At 41.8% G+C, this 21,104-nt stretch overlaps 1 protein-coding gene across 1 annotated transcript in view; it reads left to right on the forward strand.

The window, feature by feature from the left end:
• The window catches only part of LOC120057068 (mediator of RNA polymerase II transcription subunit 13-like), a 165,277-nt gene that overhangs the window by 12,005 nt on the left and 132,168 nt on the right, over positions 1–21,104 (forward strand). Inside the window, exon 3 of the mRNA XM_039005459.1 lies at positions 17,935–18,103. Within this exon, the coding sequence (XP_038861387.1) occupies positions 17,935–18,103 (169 nt within the window). The remainder of the gene's footprint in view (positions 1–17,934; positions 18,104–21,104) is intronic.

Raw genomic sequence — 21,104 nt, forward strand, 5'->3', positions numbered from 1 at the left:
CTTGGTCCGATCATTATTCCAACGAACGTGACAGAAGTAGGCCTATAGGCTACCTCGCCTGCGTACAAATGTAGGCATATTAATGTGACCATTTGGGATCTGATAGTATTTCTGATTGGCTTAATTCACCACCACTAATAAGCTGTGGAGCTTCTCAAAGTAATGTTTTCTTCACCTCAAACAGCAAGCAAACAAAGTTTGTTTTTACATCCATTGAGAAAATAGTTTCTCAATATATTTTTTATAACCTTTGCAGTTTCGATAACCACTCAGCGTGAAAGGGAAAATGGCATGCTCTGATCCAGTGAAAACGTCATAAAATAGGCCTTCCTGATTACTTCTTATAAGAGCTTGACTTGCACTGAAATAGGTTCCGGTCCTCATTTTGGGTGCTGGTACTGTTTGTATTTAGTTGCAGGAGCTCCACAATACTTTTGAGCTAATATTCTATAAGAGGAACAGGAGCTCAAGCAGTAGAATATTTGAGGTGTCGGTACTCAGCTCCGGTGAGCTCCTGCCCAAGTTAAGCACTGCTTCTTATCCCTTGTGCAAATAGCCTACAGCTGTGTCTGTCCCAAGCTCACTGGCGTGGGAAACTGAGGGCCCAGAATATTTGATTAAATCTCACAAGTTCGCTAGTGCAAGCTTCTGGCCTAACCCAAGTTAATAGTTGTTTCAAGTTCGTTGCAGACAGGCCATGCGTAGCCAATGTGATTTCTAGGATATTTATTTTTATCTGGATATTTTCTACCTGCAGGCTGCAATGTTTTTATTTGTTGGCTTTATGTAGGCTATTTTGACATAGTTGGCAATGGCAATATAAGTTACTTTTTAGTTATGTATCATTTTCATTTAGATTTGGATTGAATTTTGATTAACCAAATGACAACGATTTTGAGGTATGAAGACGTCATTATAAATTAAATTAAACAGGTCCACGAAAATGTGCATATGAAAATCATAACTGGCACACAGATCGGTAGAAATTGTAAGAAAATTGGCTTTCCATGTGAGAAAGGTTGCCGACTCCTTGTGTAGCCTATTACCAGCAACTTTGGCAGCATAATGGCAGAGTCTGTGAAGGCCAGCAGGAGCGGGAGGAGAATGTTTGGGTCAGGTTAAGTTTTTCCTCTTCTGGTTATCTAGATCTCTGGCTCCCTCTTGAGTCGTTTGTGTCTTATTTCATCAAACAGTAAGCTTAAAGCATCAGACAAGCTCAATGCATATAGTTGATTTTATTAAGACACATAGTATGTTTAAATATGGAAGAATACACAGTAAAAACATTTGACCAATCGCTTGGTCGAAAGAACAGACGACTTTCGGTCGACCAAGATTGTATTTAGTTGGGGACAGCCCTAGAGCAAATACTGTCCAAATCCATATGGAGGGGAGTGTATGTCCAAAAAAAAAGTATTCCTGTTGCACACATTTCAACGCATAGAAATGTGTATGTATTCTATTACCAGGTTATAAATTGTTATCTGGCCACACCTGAGGAAAATGTTTTATGTTTTCCCACCCAGGTGTTCCGCAAACAATTTAAACACAATCAAGTTGTAACTGTTCTCGATTACACATAGTAGGCCAAGTTGTTTAAATTATGGTTGGTTGTGGTTGCAAAAGCAGCAGTGTAGCGGCAGGGCTGTTGATGTGGGTCTAAGATAATTGGTGAGCGATATGCCCTATTAACCCAGGCTAAGGATTCTGGGTGCTTCAGTTTTACTCTGTTCTCTGTGTCAATGCTGCAAAGACAAATAAACTGATACGTCTACTCTACTGACTTGTAGTTTGCTTTTCAGAGAGAGGGATATATCCCTTTCGCACTAAGGTGTTTTTCCCGCCAACTTTACCGTACCGCCAACTTTTTCTGTCTTTTCTTTAAATCTGTAAAGGATTGACGATATCAAAGCCAATATCTTTATTTCCGCCAAACAACCTAATAATCATTTCAGTAAAGTTCTGCCTACGGTTTAGTGTGAAAAGTAGACACAATGCTGAGGCGGCATTAGCATGCACTACGCTCTTAAACTTTTGATGGTTGGGTTGCTAGGCAACACCCTGTTACCTGTTTTAAACTTTGCAAGGCATGCCACTTTTCCCATCTATTCGTATAGCCAACTACTAGGCATGCACTGGTTGGCTCTATAAAGAATTATTGTGGGAATAAATATCACAGAATTACAAAAATATTGGAATAAAGTAGGTTAATGCAATTGAAGACTTTACCAAAGTCATCCAATCCTTGTAATACATTTGAAGCAATAGCCTACCAGCATGTGGTCAACTAGATTATAATTTTAGCACAATGTTGATTGGAGACACGTCTTGATAAAAAAGCTGATACCGATTTAAGTCGGCCGATTTATATTTTTTTATATTGTAATAATGACAATTACAACAATACTGAATGAACACTTTTATTTTAACTTAATATAATACATCAATAAAATCAATTTAGCCTCAAATAGATAATGAAACATGTTCAATTTGGTTTAAATAATGCAAAAACAAAGTGTTGGAGAAGAAAGTAAAAGAGCAATATGTGCCATGTAAAAAAGCTAACGTTTAAGTTCCTTGCTCAGAACATGAGAAAGCTGGTTCCTTTTAACATGAGTCTTCAATTTTCACAGGTAAGAAGTTTTAGGTTGTAGTTATTATAGGACTATTTCTCTCTATACCATTTGTATTTCATATACCTTTGACTATTGGATGTTCTTATAGGCACTATAGTATTGCCAGTGGAACAGTATAGCTTCCGTCCCTCTCCTCGCTCCTACCTGGGCTCGAACCAGGGACACATCGACAACAGCCATCCTCGAAGCATCGTTACCCATCGCTCCACAAAAGCCGCAGCCCTTGCAGAGCAAGGGGAACAGCTATTTCAAGGTCTCAGAGCGAGTGACGTCACCGATTGAAACGCTATTAGCGCGCACACCGCTAACTAGCTAGCCATTTCACATCGGTTACACCAGGCTAATCTCGGGAGTTGATAGGCTTGAAGTCATAAACAGCTCAGTGCTTGAAGCACAGCGAAGAGCTGCTGGCAAATGCAGGAAAGTGCTGTTTGAATGAATGCCTACGAGCCTGCTGCTGCCTACCACCGCTCAGTCAGACTGCTCTATCAAATATCAACTCATAGACTTATTATAACATAATAACACACAGAAATATGAGCCTTAGGTCATACATATGATCAAATCCGTAAACTATAATTTCGTAAACAAAACATTGTGACACAATTTCCCTAGTTAAAATAAATTCATGTTAGGAGGCAATATTAACTAAATATGCAGGTTTAAAGATATATACTTGTGTATTGATTTTAAAGAAAGGCATTGATGTTTATGGTTAGGTACACACTGGTGCAACGACAGTGCTTTTTTCACGAATGCGCTTGTTAAATCATCACCTGTTTGGCAAAGTAGGCTGTGATTCGATGAGAAATTAACAGCCACCGCATCGTTTATATGCAACGCAGGACAAGCTAGATAAACTAGTAATATCATCAACCATGTGTAGTTAACTAGTGATTATGTTAAAATTGATTGATTGTTTTTTATAAGATAAGATTAACGCTAGCTATCAACTTACCTTGCGTAACAGGTAGTCAGCCTGCCACGCAGTCTCCTCGTGGAGTGCAATGTAATCGACCACAATCGGTGTCCAAAAATGGCCATTACCGATTGTTATGAAAACTTGAAATCGGCCCAATTAATCGGCCATTTCGATTAATCGGTCGACCTCTACTCATGATCATCTGTCTAGTTGGCTCATTTATTATAACATGCCATGTTATGTAGTTTAACAAGTGGGTTATTTTGCTCTTCACTCGCTGTCGCTTAATAGCCTAGCCTAGGCCTACTCCCGACCAATTGCCTATGACTTCATTGTCTATCTATTTGTTGTCTCATCTATCACTAATCAGAAACATTTAGCATGCAATAATGTAGCCTAAATCAAGAGTAGGCCTATTATTTTGCTCGATCGCGTAGGGGGTACGCCCAATTTTTATTTTACCTTTAATTTTTCTTCACATTTTCAAACAGTCCATTTATATTTTCCAACGGGGCTATAAATTTGGGTGAGGTTTTTCTTCTCGCCTGAGTAGCCTTGTTTCACTGCCAAAAATAAAATTAAACCATCTAGTGTTCAGCGAAATAACAACACAATGTCAAATACAGGTACCTAATCAAATCATTTACATCCAATCACATTAACCGTTACTCTCTCGCGGGAATTCCACTAACGGTCCGTATGTAGCCAAATGTAGCTGCTGCTCATGTTGGTATCTGTACTGATGGTGCAAAAGCCATGACAGGGAGACATAGTGGAGGGGTGACGCGCGTGCAAGCAGTTGCTCCCGACGCCACTTGGGTACACTGCAGCATCCACCGAGAGGCGGAAAGACGTTTTGGACACTACAGTGAAAATGATTAACTTTGTTAAATCAAGGCCCCTGAACTTTCATGTATTTTCTGCACTATGCAATGATATGGGCAGCGACCATGTAACGCTTTTACAACATACAGCACTGGTTATCAAGGGGCAAAGTATTGACACGTGTTTTTGAATTGAGAGACGAGCTTAAAGTTTTCTTTACTGACCATCATTTTCACTTGTCTGACCACTTGCATGATGATGAGTTTCTCACAAGACTGGCCTATCTGGGTGATGTTTTTTCTTGCCTGAATGATCTGAATCTAGGATTACAGGGACTCTCCGCAACTATATTCAATGTGCGGGACAAAATTGAGGCTATGATTTAAGAAGTTGGAGCTCTTCTCTGCCTGCATTAACAAGGACAACACACAGGTCTTTCCATCATTGTATGTTTTTTTGTGTGCAAATTAACTCAAGCTTACGGACAATGTAAATGTGATATAGCAAAGCACCTGAGTGAGCTGGGTGCGCAATTACTCAGGTACTTTCCCGAAACTGATGACACAAACAACTGGATTCGTTATCCATTTCATGCCCTGCCTCCAGTTCACTTACCGATATCTGAACAAGCCTCCTCGAAATTGCAACAAGCGGTTCTGTGAAAAATGTATTTAATCAGAAGCCACTGACAGATTTCTGGATTGGGCTGCGCTTGGCAAATTGTGCTGTTAAGACACTGATGCCCTTTGCAACCACGTACCTATGTGAGAGTGGATTCTTGGCCCTCACTAGCATGAAAACTAAATACAGGCACAGACTGTATTTAGTGGAAAATCATGTGGAAAATGATTTAAGACTGAGACTCTTTCCAATACAACCCAACATTGCAGAGTTATGAGCATCCTTTCAAGCACACCCTTCTCATTAACCTGTGGTGAGTTATTCACAATTTTCAATGAACAAATAAAGTTTATATGTAAGATTGTTAAACAAAGAGCAAAATGATTGATTATTATTATTTATTATTTGTGCCCTGGTCCTATAAGAGCTCTTTGTCACTTCCCACGAGCCGCGGTGTATATTTGATGGTGTATATTCTCAATGGACCCACATCTTCACACACCTACTACCACTCGTCCCGGCATGCGGATGGGAGGTATAAACGGCTTATGAAGGCAAGATTGTGGTAAAATCTTTTTTTTACAGGCAAAATACCATAAATCCTATGTGAAAGCAGTAAGAGCAAGTCAGGGGAGTTGATGCCTTTTGTGCGTTGGGATCCATTTTTAAGGTGTAATCTCCTGAATGTGACCCCCTCCCTCTCCCTGTTATCTGATGGATCTCTGTTGGCTGGCTGGGGGGCTGTGGGACTGGTGTGGTGCAGCGCAGATGAGGACGGGGACTGGGAGGGATGAGGCCATACTTAATTAGTAATTGAGACTTTGTGGAACCCAAAGCACAAAAGACATCAACCCCCTTGACTCGCTATTACTGCGTTCACATCGGATTTACGGTATTTTGCTTGGAAAATTGTTTGCCTGGTTGCCAGCCTCTGTTAATATGTTGCATTCCACTCCTTGTACTCCGTGTCATTTGCCAAAGACACAGAGTACAATGAGTGGAATATAAAAAAAAACTGGTAACCAGACTACCACCACTGGTCCCACTCTCTGCTGCTTGTGGATGGATGGGAAGGAGAGGAGGAAGGGTGGGAAGAGAGAAATAGAAAGAGGGGGGAAAAGATCCTCTGTCTAGCCTGGAAGGAAGAGTCTCCTGGAGGCCTGTGTATCACAAGACATTAATCTTGGTGTTTAATGAGCGACCAACTGCAGATTTCATTACCAGAGCATAGAGACCTGTGGCTGTAGGGACTGACCCCCTCCAAGCCTATGCCCTCTTACATTCACCCCTTAGCGCCAACAAACAAGTCTCAGAGCGAGTGACGTTTGAAACGCTATTAGCGCGCACCCCGCTAACTAGCTAGCCATTTCACATCGGTTACACCAGCCTAATCTCGGGAGTTGATAGGCTTGAAGCATTGCTAAGAGCTGCTGGCAAAACGCAATAAAGTGCTGTTTGAATGAATGCTTACGAGCCTGCTGCTGCCCTACCACCACTCAGTCAGACTGCTCTATCAAATGTCAAATCATTGACTTAATTATAATATAATAAACACAGAAATATGAGCCTTTGGTCATTAATATGGTCAAATCCGGAAGCTCATTTAGAAAAAACTAAAGGTTTATTCTTTCAGTGAAATACGGAACCGTTCCGTATTTTATCGAACGGGTGGCAACCCTAAGTCTAAATATTGCTGTTACATTGCACAACCTTCAATATTATGTAAAATTCTGGCAAATTAATTACGGCCTTCACACAGTTCGCAATGAGCCAACGAGCGGCCCAAACAGTTGCATATACCCTGACTCTGTTTGCGCTGAACGCAAGAGAAGTGACACATTTTCCCTAGTTAATATTGCCTGCTAACATGAATTTCTTTTAACTAAATATGCAGGTTTAAAAAAATATACTTATGTGTATTGATTTTAAGAAAGGCATTGATGTTTATGGTTAGGTACATTTGTGCAACGATTGTGCTTTTTTCACGAATGCGCTTTTGTTAAATCATCACCCGTTTGGCAAAGTTGAAGTAGGCTGTGATTCGATGATAAATTAACAGGCACCGCATTGATTATATGCAACGCAGGACAAGCTAGTTAACCTAGTAATATCATCAACCATGTGTAGTTAACTAGTTATTATGTGAAGATTGATTGTTTTTTATAACATAAGTTTAATGCTAGCTAGCAACTTACCTTGGCTCCTTGCTTCCACAAGGTCCTTTTGACGCTGCGCTTGCATAACAGGTGGTCAGCCTGCCACGCAGTTTCCTCGTGGATTGCAATGTAATCGGCCATAATCGGTGTCCAAAAAGGCTGATTACCGATTCTTATGAAAACTTGAAATCGGCCCTAATTAATCGGCCATGCCAATTAATCGGTCGACCTCTAGTTCAGATAGAAATATATAATGTGGAACAAGGAATCACGTCTAGGGCCGTGACGGTCATGACATTTTGTCAGCCGGTTATTGCCATGTAAATGACTGCCGGTCTCACGGTAATTTACCGTTAATTAACATTAACACATTTAGCATCTCCAGGCCTCCATGCATACAAGCCACTGATGTGCACGTTTGGAACATCTACATTAAAAAAGGCTAGGCTATATGACAGAACCATACATTTGTAATCTCTAAACACACACTTTTTGCTGGAAACCCACTCCTCTCAACACACTTTTCAGGATTGTCTTCTTTGAGCAGAATCAGAGATAGGTTTGGAATATTGCTCACAGTGACCAGAGGGGCTAAGGAAAAGCTTCTGAAAGAGGGGTAAAAAGGAATTGAAGAATGTGAGATGTTTTATAGTAGATGGTAGAAGGGTAGACTAGAGATATGAAAAACAAGGTCAAGCTCTCTCTCCAGAGTGGATAGACAGCTTTGTGCTTCAGCCCTTTTTAAGTTTCTCTTGCGGTTGTTTACAAGTGCACCAGTGAAATATAGCTGGCCCTCTACTTAACCTTTTTCTGCAGTGGACTAAATCAGGGTCACACAGTTTTTCTTGGTAGTCTTAAACAAATCTACTTTAAAACAAACGTATACACCTCACACACGTGGTTAAGGGCTTAAAAAACACCTGTACCATGTCAGATCTAGAGTTATTACATTTTGAGTTTGCGTCCCAATATTATACTTCACAGAAGACTGAGATATAACAAAACCGTTTGACATAAAAATACTGGATTTTCGGCGGGTCTTTTGAAATAATGTATAGTAGTTATGAAATTATGAAAAATATTAATAACATTCCACCCATTAGGGCTACAGGAAAAGGCTACAGTCCTGAAAAATATATAGCCCAGATTCCCTTAAACAAGCTGTTCAGCACTTGCTGCTCTACCATAGAGCTTCACTTACTGTTGATATGGGGGACAAAGGAATCACAGTTTAAATTCCTCTTTCAAAGGCAGAGAGACACTATAATCATTGATGTATGTTTATGTCTGTGTTGACTTTCTTCTCACCTAACTAAACTAATCTGTCTCCATTTAAGAATGTAGGCCTAATACATTTTAATTGACCTGAAGTTTATAGTTGCATAGTTTGGTAGCTAGCTCCTCAGTGCTGATACCCTGACTACACCGCTCACGTCGCGTGTGCGAGCGTTGCAAAATAAATTTAGAAATCTATGTTATTCAATTATTGCACCCACACTGCTCGCACGCGTCAACGAGTGTCTGCGTTGCCAAGGGCTAAAATACAAGTCCTTTCTATTTCTGACGCAGATCGCTCTGCAAGTCCTGCCTCTCCCATCTCCTCATTGGTTTATAGAAGCAGGTACCCACGTGCCATCTCCTCATTGGTTATACCCACGTGGGTGATTGAAAGACGAACTGTGTTGCCGGTTGTCGTGGTAATACTATGAAAGTTTAGATGCCAATCACAATATAAGTTCAAAGATGAAAAAGCCTGGAAGGAGAGATGACTAGGAACGATTCGGTTGATCGTTTTATGTGTGGATCAATTGTCGGAGTAGAGGACCTTGTGCATTTCAGGTAAAATAACAACCTAATGTTTATATCCCAGGACAAATTAACTAGCAACAGCATGCTAGTAGCTAAATAGGACAAATTAGCTAGCAAGTGCAAGCTAACTAGCTAAATTGCCATAAATGTTTAATGCTTTTCGACCTGTCCCCAAATTAATATAATTGGTTCAGAGTTTGTTTTGACATTTTAACCTGCGTGTCGTGATCGCGTTTGGTGTAGGGGGACAAAATACATTTATGCACGATGGCGCACGCGCGTAGCCGGTTTGGGTTCCGTGTGAGTCTCACCACATTAAGGAACAACGTCTTGTCAAATAAGATATGTGGGATAATGTCTCGTGGTCATGTCTGGTGTTTATTTTTTTCTGTGCTGATCGGCGCTGCACACTGGGAGAAAGATGTTTGCTGGAGACATGTATAAAACAAGCTTACGTGCTCTAAGATGTCTCACAGTGGCTGTTAATGAGATTAGCAGAGCATCCAGGCCACAGCCGAGCAGGATCCAGAAACAAACCCCACTACTATTACAGTCAGGTAATAAAGACAGTGCTAGTCCGCTCCCTGATCTGTTTGTGCTGTCATGCCAAATCCTATGGTCATTGTCAAGACGGCACAAACAGATCCGGGACCAGGATAGAAAACATTTGCTGTCTTGTGTGGTATTCTCTGCACCATCAGGCAGGAGCCCTTGTTCTCTAAGGCATCAAGTGACAATGACCAAAGGAGTTTGACAAGACTGCACAAACAGATCAGGGACCAGGCAAAAACAGTGCATCTGGAGCTGCTATCTCTATCTACCATCAGCCAGCCTGCAACAGCGTTTTCACTTGACTCCTCTAACTGGGCTCAGACACACTTGAGTCATGAATGGAAACATGTGGTGAATTGTAGCTAGGTTGTCTGTTTTCTGTCTGCTGCAAAGAAAATGACTTGCTTTGGGTTTTTGGATATAGGAAAATACATTTCCTGTTATAGTTTGTCTTTCCCGCTTGCTTGCTTACGGTCAACATGTGATTTTCAGATGCCACTAAACTGACTGGCTATTTTGCATATCAGGAAATTAAGAGTTTCAAATCTCTATTTTTAGATGCCAGGTACAAAATGCTGCCCTTTGAAGTAGTAGGCTATAGTTTGTGATTGTCATCTGCCTCCTGCAGAATCTTTTATGTCTGTATGCTACAATTTTGAATTATATATATATTTTTATTTAACTAGGCAGGTCAGTTAAGAGCAAATTCTTAATTACAATGACAGCCTAGGAACAGTGGGTTAACTGCCGTGTTCAGGGGCAGAACAACAGATTTTTACCTTGTCAGTTCAGGGGTTCGATCTAGCAACCTTTCGGTTACTGGCCCAACGCTCTAACCACTAGGCTACCTGCCGCCCCTTATTATATAATAACTTTATTTTGTTTCTATGCAGTGTGCATAGTGTAGCTGCAAGACATAGCTCACATCAACTTCCCCCCTCTGCCTGTCTGATCTTTTGATCCCCTTCACCTCTGCTAGGCATCTGCTTTAGACTCATAAAAGTAAATTCATCAATGACAACAAGGCATGTTGAATGTATGGTAGCCTAGTTGTCAGACCTAGCTTGATGGATTAGGTCAGGGAGATGTTGGAGATCTGGAACAAGCTCATATAGGCCTAGTTCGTTTCATATTCCTAATAGCCTATAGTAAGCTAGAATAGCACATTTCATCCAGTCATTTAATTATTCATAATTTTATCCCCCAACAAAATTAAGAAGCCAGTTCACATTTTCACAAGATTATCCACATAAAGACACCTATTAATTAGAATAATAATTACTCCTAAATTTAACATAGAAACATTTTAAAGTGACATTAACCACATTACCATGCACAGTTTTTATGCGTGTAAAGCCATACCGTATATAAAAAAAAAAATCACAACAGCTGTGATGGAAACAGGAAGTTTCGCTACAATTTTACAAATGTCAACAGATAATTTGTTCGTTCGATATGGTGGGATCTTTTTGTGTCTGTAAATTAATTATGCAAGAAATGTGGGTGGAAACACCTTTATGCCGCAAATATTTTTATAATAACCATCATATCAAAGTAAACTTGAAGTCACGCGATGATATGGTGTGTCGTCCTCCCACTATTACTCAGGAAACCATGCTTTTTATTAGGCTACAGATGGAATAAGTTATGATAAACTTCACAGGGTGGTGAAAGTGCAAGGTGATCTTGATGCTCCTTTCCAAAAAATATCAAGGGTCTTATTCTGGTGAAATGATGATCGATGCTTTGCCATTTGACAAATAAAATATTCTCGCACTTATCCACAATAATCTCATCATGTAGACCAGGTATTCCCAAACTGGGGTACGCAATGGCATCGGTGGGTGCGCCAAATAAAAATGTAATTCACATTTTTAAAAATGAATACAATTTTCAAACAGTACATTTATGATTTCCAATGGCGCTGTGCATTTGGGCAAGGTTTTTTTCTCGCCTGAGTAGCCTAATTTCACTTCCAAAAATAAAATTAAACCACCTAGTGTTTAGCGAAATAACAACACAATGTCAAATACAGGTAGCCTAGTCAAACAATTAACATCCAATCACATTAACCATTATTATTTCGCGGGAAACCTTCACTCTTGCGCAGACATTTAGAAACGAAACATGACAATTTGAAAAATAAGCCACAGGAGTTTTTTGAGCGAGAATAAAGACGACTTTTGAGTAGTAAGACATGTATAAAAGCAACAGATACCATTAATAGGGGCTATAAGGGGCTATAAGCGTCTTACATGGTGAGCTACCAGGTGTCTAGGACAGGCAAGCCCCATACTATTGTGGAGGACTTAATTCTTCCTGCTGCCACATATATGGCTGAGACAATGCTGGGGGAAAAGGCCCACAAAACTATACAGACAATTACTTCATCAAACAACACTGTTTCACGACACATCAGTGACATGGCAGGAGATGTTTTGAAACAATTACTGCTTCGCATACAAGCCAGTGAATTCTATGCGTTACAGCTGGATGTGGCGGGCCTGGCACAGCTCCTGCTATATGTCCGTTACATTTATGGGGGGTCAATTAAGGAAGACATCCTCTTCTGCAAACCACTGGAAACCAGGACAACATGATATAATATTTTTAAAGTACTGGACAGCTTTGTGACATCAAATGGACTTTGGTAGTCAAGATGTGTTGGTATCTGTACTGATGGCGCAAAAGCCATGACGGAGACATAGTGGATTGGTAACGCGCACGCAAGCAGTTGCTCCCGACGCCACTTGGGTACACTGCAGCATCCACCGAGAGGCTTTTGCTGCCAAGGGAATGCCTGACAGCTTGAAAGATGTTTTGGACACTACAGTGAAAATGATTAACTTTGTTAAAGCAATGCCCCTGAACTCTTGTGTATTTTCTGCATTATGCAATGATATGGGCAGCGACCATGTAACACTTTTACAACATACAGAAGTGCGCTGGTTGTCAAGGGGCAACGTATTGACACATGTTTTTGAATTGAGAGATGAGTTTAACGTTTTCTTTACTGACCATCATTTTCACTTGTCTGACCGCTTGCATGATGACGAGTTTCTCACACGACTGGCATATCTGGGTGATGTGTTTTCTCACCTGAATGATCTGAATCTAGGATTACAGGGTCTCTCCGCAACTATATTCAATGTGCGGGACAAAATTGAGGCTATGATTAAAAAGTTGGAGCTCTGTTCTGTCTGCATTAACAAGGACAACACACAGGTATTTCCATCATTGTATGATTTTTTTGTGTGCAAATGTACTCAAGCTTATGGACAATGTTAAATGTGAAAGAGCAAAGCACCTGTGTGAGTTGGGTGCGCAATTACGCAGGTACTTTCCCGAAACAGACGACACAAACAACTGGATTCGTTATCCCTTTTATGCCCTGCCTCCAGTCCACGTAATTTTTTTAAATTTTACCTTTATTTAACTAGGCAAGTCAGTTAACCTGTCTGGGGACGGGGTTCCGCTAGCGAACCCCTCGCCAACAGCCAACAGCCAATCAAATTTCTCAAACATAAAAGTATTAGACACCATTTTAAAGATAAAATTCTCATTAATCCAACCACAGTGTCCGATTTCAAAAAGGCTTTTTGGCGAAAGCAGAACATATCATTATGTTAGGTCAGCAACTAGTCACAGAAAGCATACAGTGATTTTCCAAACAAAGAGAGGAGTCACAAAAAGCAGAGATGAAATGAATCACTAATCTTTGATATTCTTCATCAGATGACACTCCCGGGACAACATGTTACGCAATACATGTATGTTTTGTTCGATCAAGTTCATATTTATATCCAAAAACCTCATTTTACATTTGGCTTTGCCTCCAAAACAGTTGCTAATATATGCATATTATTAGTAGATTTGGATAGAAAACACTCTGAAGTTTCTTTAACTGTTTGAATGATGTCTGTGAGTATAACAGAAATCATATGGCAGAGAAAAATCCAACCAGGAAGTGGGAAATCTGAGGTTTGTAGTTTATCAACTCTTATCGAATACACAGTGTCTATGGGGTCATATTGCACTTCCTAAGGCTTCCACTAGATGTCAACAGTCTTTAGAACCTTGTTTGATGGTTCTACTGTGAAGTGGGGGCGAATGAGAGGGGATTGAGTAAGGTCTCTCCCAGAGTGCCATGAGCTGACCATGCGCGTTCACATGAGAGTGAGCTCCGTTCCATCGCTCATCTGAAGTCAATGTAATTCTCCGGTTGGAACGTTATTCAAGATGTATGTTAACAACATTCTAAAGATTGATTCAATACATCGTTTGACATGTTTCTACTGACTGTTATGGAACTTTTGGACATTTCGTCACGTTTTAGTGAACGCGCTTCGTGACTTTGGAATTGTTTACCAAACGCGCTAACCAAAGTAGCTAATTAGACATAAATAACGGACATTATCGAACAAATCAAGCATTTATTGTGGACCTGGGATTCCTGGGAGTGCATTCTGATGAAGATCATCAAAGGTAAGGGAATATTTATCATGTCATTTCTGTTGACTCCAACATGGCGGCTAATTTGCCTTGTTCTGAGCGCCGTCTCAGATTATTGCACGGTTTGCTTTTTCCGTAAAGTTTTTTTGAAATCTGACACAGCGGTTGCATTAACCTCTCTAGGGTAGGGGGCAGCATTTTCACGTTTGGATGAAAAGCATACCCAAATTCAACTGCCAGTTACTCATCCCCAGGAGATAATATATGCATATTATTAGTAGATTTGGATAGAAAACACTCTGAAGTTTCTAAAACTGTTTGAATCATGTCTGTGAGTATAACATAACTTATTTAGCAGGCGAAACCCCGAGGACAAACCATTCAGATTTTTTTTTTGAGGTCACTGTCTTTTCAATTAGTTTTCATTGGGAAACCAGATTTCTAAGCGAATTGCTTGCAGTTCCTACGGCTTCCACTAGATGTCAACAGTCCTGAGAAATAGGTTGAGGTTATTCCTTTGCGTAATGAAGAAATACGGCCATCTTGAAGTCGAGGCACTCCAGGTGTCCTGGACATGCGCTTCAATCAAACAGAAGGCATGCTACATATCGTTTTTATCCTGTATTGAACACATATCATCGTGCTATGCTCAGATAATAGCATCATATGCTTTCGCTGAAAAGCCTATTTGAATTCTGACATGTTGGCCGGATTCACAACCAGTGTAGCTTTAATTTGGTATATTTCATGTGTGATTTAATGAAAGTTTGATTTTATAGTAATTTTCATAGTAGTGATACAGTAGCGTCTTGCCTAAACTCAGATTTTTGGATATAAATATGAACTTTACCGAACAAAAAATACATGTATTGTGTAACATGAAGTCCTATGAGTGTCATCTGATGAAGATTATCAAAGGTTAGTGATTAATTTTATCTCTATTTCTGCTTTTTGTTACTGCTCTCTTTAGCTGGAAAAATGGCTGTCTTTTTCTGCTCATACCTAACATAATTGTTTGTTGTGCTTTCGTCGTAAAACCTTTTTGAAATCGGACACTTTGGCTGGATTTACAACAAGTGTAGCTTTAAAATGGTGTAAAATACTTGTATGTTTGAGGAATTTAAATTATGGCGCCCTGCAGTTTCACTGGCTGTTGACGAGGTGGGACGCTACCGTCCCACATACCCTAGAGAGGTTAAGGAGAGGTATATCTATAAATGTAGAAAGTTCAGCACTGTTGCTACTCTCCCTAGGAGTGGCTGTGCTGCAAAGATGACTGCAAGAGCACAGCGCAGAATGCTCATTGATTTTAAGAAGAATCATAGAGTGTCAGCTAAAGACTTACAGAAATCTCTGGAACATGCTAACATCTCTGTCGACAAGTCTACGATACGTGAACATTGCTGCACGTCTGAAGTTTGCAAAAGTGCACCTGGATGTTCCACAGCGCTACTGGCAAAATATTCTGTGGACAGATGAAACTACACTTGAGTTGTTTGGAAGGAACACACAACACTATGTGTGGAGAAATACAGGCACAGCGCACCAACATCAAAACTTCATCCCAACTGTAAAGTATGGTGGAGGGAGCATCATAGTTTGAGGCTGCTTTGCTGCCTCAGGGCCTGGACAGCTTGCTATCAACGATGGAAAAATTAATTTCCAAGTTTATCAAGACATTTTGCAGGAGAATGTTAGGCCACCAATTGAAGCTCAACAGAAGTTGGGTGATGCAACAGGACAACGACCCAAAACACAGAAGTAAATCAACAACAGAATGGCTTCAACAGAAGAAAATACGCCTTCTGGAGTGGCCCAGTCAGAGTCTTGACCTCCCGATTGAGATGCTGTGACATGACCTTGAGGACATTTCACACCAGACATCCCAAGAAAATTGCTGAACTGAAACAGTTTTGTAAAGAGGAATTTGTAAAGAGGAATGGTCCAAAATTCCTTCTGACTGTTGTGCAGGTCTGATCCGCAACTACAGAAAACATTTGGTTGAGGTTATTGCTGCCAAAGGAGGATCAACCTGCACTGTGAATGTTTACATGGTGTGTTCAATAAAGACAAGAAAACGTATATTTTTTTTGTGTTATTAGTTTAAGCAGCCTGTGTTTGTCTATTGTTGTGACCTAGATGAAGATCAGATCAAATGTTATGACCTATGCAGAAATCCAGGTATTTCCAAAGGGTTCACATACATACTTTTTCTTTCCACTGTATGTAAGAGTGGATTCTCGGCCCTCATGAGCATGAAAACTAAACACAGGCACAGACTGTGTGTGGAATATATATCTTTTTTATTATCTGAGACTCAACATTGCAGAGTTATGAGCATCCTTTCAAGCACACCCTTCTCATTAACCTGTGGTGAGTTATTCACCATTTTTGATGAATAAATAATGTTGTATATGTAAAATGGCTAAATAAAGTGCAAAATAATTGATTATTATTATATTATTATTATTTGTACCCTGGTCCTATAAGAGCTCTTTGTCACTTTCCACAAGCCGTATTGTGACAAAACCTCACACTCAATCTTATGTTTAATAAATGTATCGTATAGTGTTTGTGTGGCAGACTTACAATGATGGCAAAAACCAACATTTGAGAGTGCGCTGACCCTGGTGCTAGAGGGGGTACGCAGCTGGAGGTTGAATGTTTGAAGGGGTACGGGACTATAAAAGTTTGGGAACCACTGATGTAGACTAGCCTACCCTCACTGTATCTGTGAGCTGTTGGCTAGAGTGCACGTGCCATGACCAAAGTAGGCTCATTTGCTCATCAAAAAGAAAGGAGGACCAAGGCATTCTTCATATAGTTAATTAAAATGCCTTTATTAGTATGGCATGTTCAATAGAAACAAAGTTTTTTAAAACCGACACATTTCGGCTGCATGGCAGAATGGCCGAATAGCACATTTGCTATTTAAAGGGATACTTCTGGATTTTGCCAAACTTTTGGATACCATTTTTATGTTGTCTGTGTCCAGTATACAGTTAGATGTAGTTTCGTGAGCCAACGCTAACTAGTGTTAGCGCAATAACTGGAATTAAGGGGGGCTATTGGCATGCTTTTGTAACTAAATGATCGTTTGAGTTGAAAATGCAATGGAAACACATCAAACTTTAGATTTTTATTCGGTACACGCAAGCTTAAAAAAAAAGTTAATTGTGTGCACTACATCATCAAACGCTGATTTTTATCCGCAACAAGTCCATTTGGTGGAAACACCAATGTTGATAAAATGCGCATATTTTCTTTATGCAGATTCTAGAATATTTGCGTTAAAATCTATCGCCAATTAGATGGAAACCTAACTAATGAGACCCCCTCAATCATTTGGGATCAAACACAAGACTTCTGTGTTTGCTATGTTGTTTGATATAATTTAAGACTCTAGGTTTCAGGAACTGGCAGGTACAGCAGAAAAAAAAGGTAAGTACTGACCCCCTCCGGACCTCCCCACTACCCAACCATAGGCCTACATCAGCACCACCAGAGGAAAGCCCTGATTGTACATTTAAACATATTTCTAGCTAGCTACTGAAGAGTTGCCAATTACCAAGTACCCAAAATAGTCTATAGCTTACCATTCCTTCTGAGGCAGTCTTCTGCCAACATCATTATTAGGCTAAAAAAGGTACATTTGGACTATGATTTGAGCAGTGTGGGTGTCGTATTGCCATAGAAATGATGTTTGATGCAGCTGATTAGCAGTTGCTACTGTTTCAGGAGTGACACTGCAGGTGTCTCTACTGAACCTTTTTACCAGTTGCTTGCTGCCTCTGCAGCAGTTCATCTTTTCAAACTGAAGGCTTGACTTTTTTTTGTTTAATCTCATGCCAACGGAAACACTAAAGTGCATGAAGACGAGACACATGAAACATTTGTTTTTAGAAAATCACTCCGTCCTGTCTCTAACCCTATCGCTCTCTCTTCCTGTCTGTCTCTATAGCTGAGGAAGACGGTGTGTGGGAGAGTGGTCTGTCCTATGAGTGCAGGACGCTCCTGTTCAAAGCCATCCACAACCTGCTGGAGCGGTGTCTCATGAACCGTAGCTTCGTACGCATCGGCAAATGGTTCGTCAAGCCCTACGAGAAGGATGAGAAGCCCATTAATAAGAGGTAAGATGCTCCCACTCACTCCTCCTAACTCCCCAGTTCCACCTTCTTCCCTTCCCACTCCCCAGTTTCCCCCTTCTTCCATTCCCACTCCCCACTTCCCCCCTTCTTCCCTTCCCACTCCCCAGTTTCCCCCTTCTTCCATTCCCACTCCCCACTTCCCCCCTTCTTCCCTTCCCACTCCCCACTTCCCCCCTTCTTCCCTTCCCACTCCCCACTTCCCCCCTTCTTCCCTTCCTCAATCCCCAGTTCCCCCTTCTTCCCTTCCCACTCCCCAGTTCCCCCCTTCTTCCCTTCCCACTCCCCAGTTCCCCCCTTCTTCCCTTCCCTTCCCACTCCCCAGTTCCCCCTTCTTCCCTCCCCAGTTCCCCCCTTCTTCCCTTACCACTCCCCAGTTCCCCCTTCTTCCCTCCCCAGTTCCCCCCTTCTTCCCTTCCCACTCCCCAGTTCCCCCTTCTTCCCTTCCCACTCCCCAGTTCCCCCCTTCTTCCCTTACCACTCCCCAGTTCCCCCTTCTTCCCTTACCATTACCCAGTTCCCCCTTCTTCTCTTCCCACTCCCCAGTTCCCCCCTTCTTCCATTCCTCGTTCCCCCTTCTTCCCTTCCTCTGTCCCCAGTTTCCCCCTTCTTCCCTTCCTCTCTCCCCAGTTCCCCCCTTCTTCCATTCCTCGTTCCCCCTTCTTCCCTTCCTATCTCCCCAGTTTCCCCCTTCTTCCCTTCCCCTCTCCCCAGTTCTGCCTTCTACCCATCCCCAGTTCCCCCTTCTTCCCTTCCTCTCTCCCCAGTTCCCCCTTCTTCCTTCCCTCTCTCCCCAGTTCCCCCCTTCTTCCCTTCCCCTCTCCCCAGTTCTGCCTTCTACCCATCCCCAGTTCCCCCTTCTTCCCTTCCTCTCTCCCCAGTTCCCCCCTTCTTCCCTTCCTCTCTCCCCAGTTCCCCCCTTCTTCCCTTGCCCTCTCCCCAGTTCTGCCTTCTACCCATCCCCAGTTCCCCCTTCTTCCCTTCCTCTCTCCCCAGTTCCCCCTTCTTCCTTCCCTCTTTCCCCAGTTCCCCCCTTCTTCCCTTCCTCTCTCCCCAGTTCCCCCCTTCTTCCCTTCCTCTCTCCCCAGTTCCGGCCTTCTTCCTTCCCTCTCTCCAGTGTCAACACTCCCACTGGTGTTGTAGTAACTCACTCAAGGGTATAATAAAGATGGATTGAAAACTTCATTTATCAATAGTTCAAAAACATCTGCTATGTGCCTCATTTACACTTGCGTGCTCTATTAGTGGTCTATTAATCAATCAGATATAAGTGCCCCTCTTGCTCCCTTACCGGGTAGATTTTGTCCTGAGCCCAATACCCACTGTCATCTCCCACAGAGAAGTGTGCTGCCTGCGTTGGTTAAATCAAGTTGTGAAGATTTTTACTGGAGAGCAGGGCTACAGACAGTGTCAAGCCTGTTTTCTATACCCTGTCGGCTGTACTCCCTGGAAATGTGTTGTCGAGCCGCAGCAGTGGCTGAGCCATCCCCTCTCCCCTCTATTTGGTGGGCAGGATTTGTCTCTGTCAGTGTCTGACCTCTTACATAAGAGGAGGTACACGGCTGCTGAGGAGAAAACAACCGAGGTGGTGACACTCAGTCCGTCACTGCCTTTGCATGGCTCCCACCACTTCATCTAGCTCCCTATTTCTCCCAGATGTTTGTGTGTATTGATATTTCAATGGAGGCTTAGAGCTCTGTTTATGTAGACTTCCTGTCCCTTTTCATTTCAATGTGAATATAGCCTATGTATTTCTGAGGTGAAGCTTCTGCAGATTAAATACTTAAACGGTAGTCAGTGTGGTGTGGTTATCAGCCCAGAGCAGGGATTGAAAGGCAAATGAGGAATGAATGATAAAAGCCCCTAACTAACAAGCTAGGGGAGACGGGAGCTCTGTTTTGTTTCATACTGGATGGACTCACGGTGTTGTCACAGTGCAGTCATCCCAGGCAAGGTATTTTGTGTTTTAGTTTTTGTACTAGACAAATGTCTCAAATGTTGTTGCCAGAAACCCCAGGAAATCAGGTGACCACAGGGAATGCAGTCGGGTGAGGCAGGCAGGCATCATTGTGATGTGATGTGAAATCTGGGAGCTACTGGCTGGCTGGGGCCACAGGATGGTGGTGGTTGACTCTATGGTTAGTTGTTTCACACTCAGTCAGTGCTACTGTGGTAACAGCCATAGTTGATTATCTGATGGCTGTTATATTTTTATCTGATGATCACATCATAAGTTCCAGCCTTAACAGTCTTTTCAGAGCCCCTGAAATATTACTCCTTATTAAAAAGCACAATGTTTTCATTGCGCTTGAATGGGAATAAAATGGCTTAATTTTCGCATAACTAATCATACGACTAACACCTAACCTCAGCAGCACTGCTCTCTCTCTCTTTACCTCTGCTGGCTGGCCCAGTCGAGGAAAATGAACAATGGGGTTTCCTCAGTCAGCCCTGGAATTCGCAGCCAGCCAAGCCAGGCCCTTTCTCTCCAGTCTCCACCCACTGTGCTGCAAGGGGATGGGGACAGGGTATAAATATTGTAGATCTTCAGCCACTCAGAAAGAGACCAGCCATGTTCTCCTTAGGATGTTGTTGTTGTTCTTCACTCAGCAGTTTGTTCCTGTTCCAGCCGCTCGGCCACAGAGGCCAGACTAAGAGCAAAGCCATGACGATCGGACATTCATAACACATGGCTTGTGTTTTAATGTTGTGCCCGGTCGGAACCTCTGGTCTATCTGAGGAGGAGGCCTTGTACCTTTTAACCACCATCTTTCAAGAGGAAAAGTTGCTTATTATCCTTTCTATTTAACTGGGACATTATAAGGATGTTTATTTCCAGAGAGTATTGTTTGAGTTGTTAGACTGTTAGGTACACAGTGCTGAGGTGCTGCTCAGGTCTAGTATTGAGAGAGAGAGAAGGAGCTCTTTGCTTTACCTCCCCAGTGGCCAGCTCCAAGTCTCCCAGCTCTGTGTGTTTTTCACCATG

This window comes from Salvelinus namaycush, chromosome 12 (genome assembly GCF_016432855.1).
Source record: "Salvelinus namaycush isolate Seneca chromosome 12, SaNama_1.0, whole genome shotgun sequence".
NCBI classification, from domain to species: domain Eukaryota; kingdom Metazoa; phylum Chordata; class Actinopteri; order Salmoniformes; family Salmonidae; genus Salvelinus; species Salvelinus namaycush.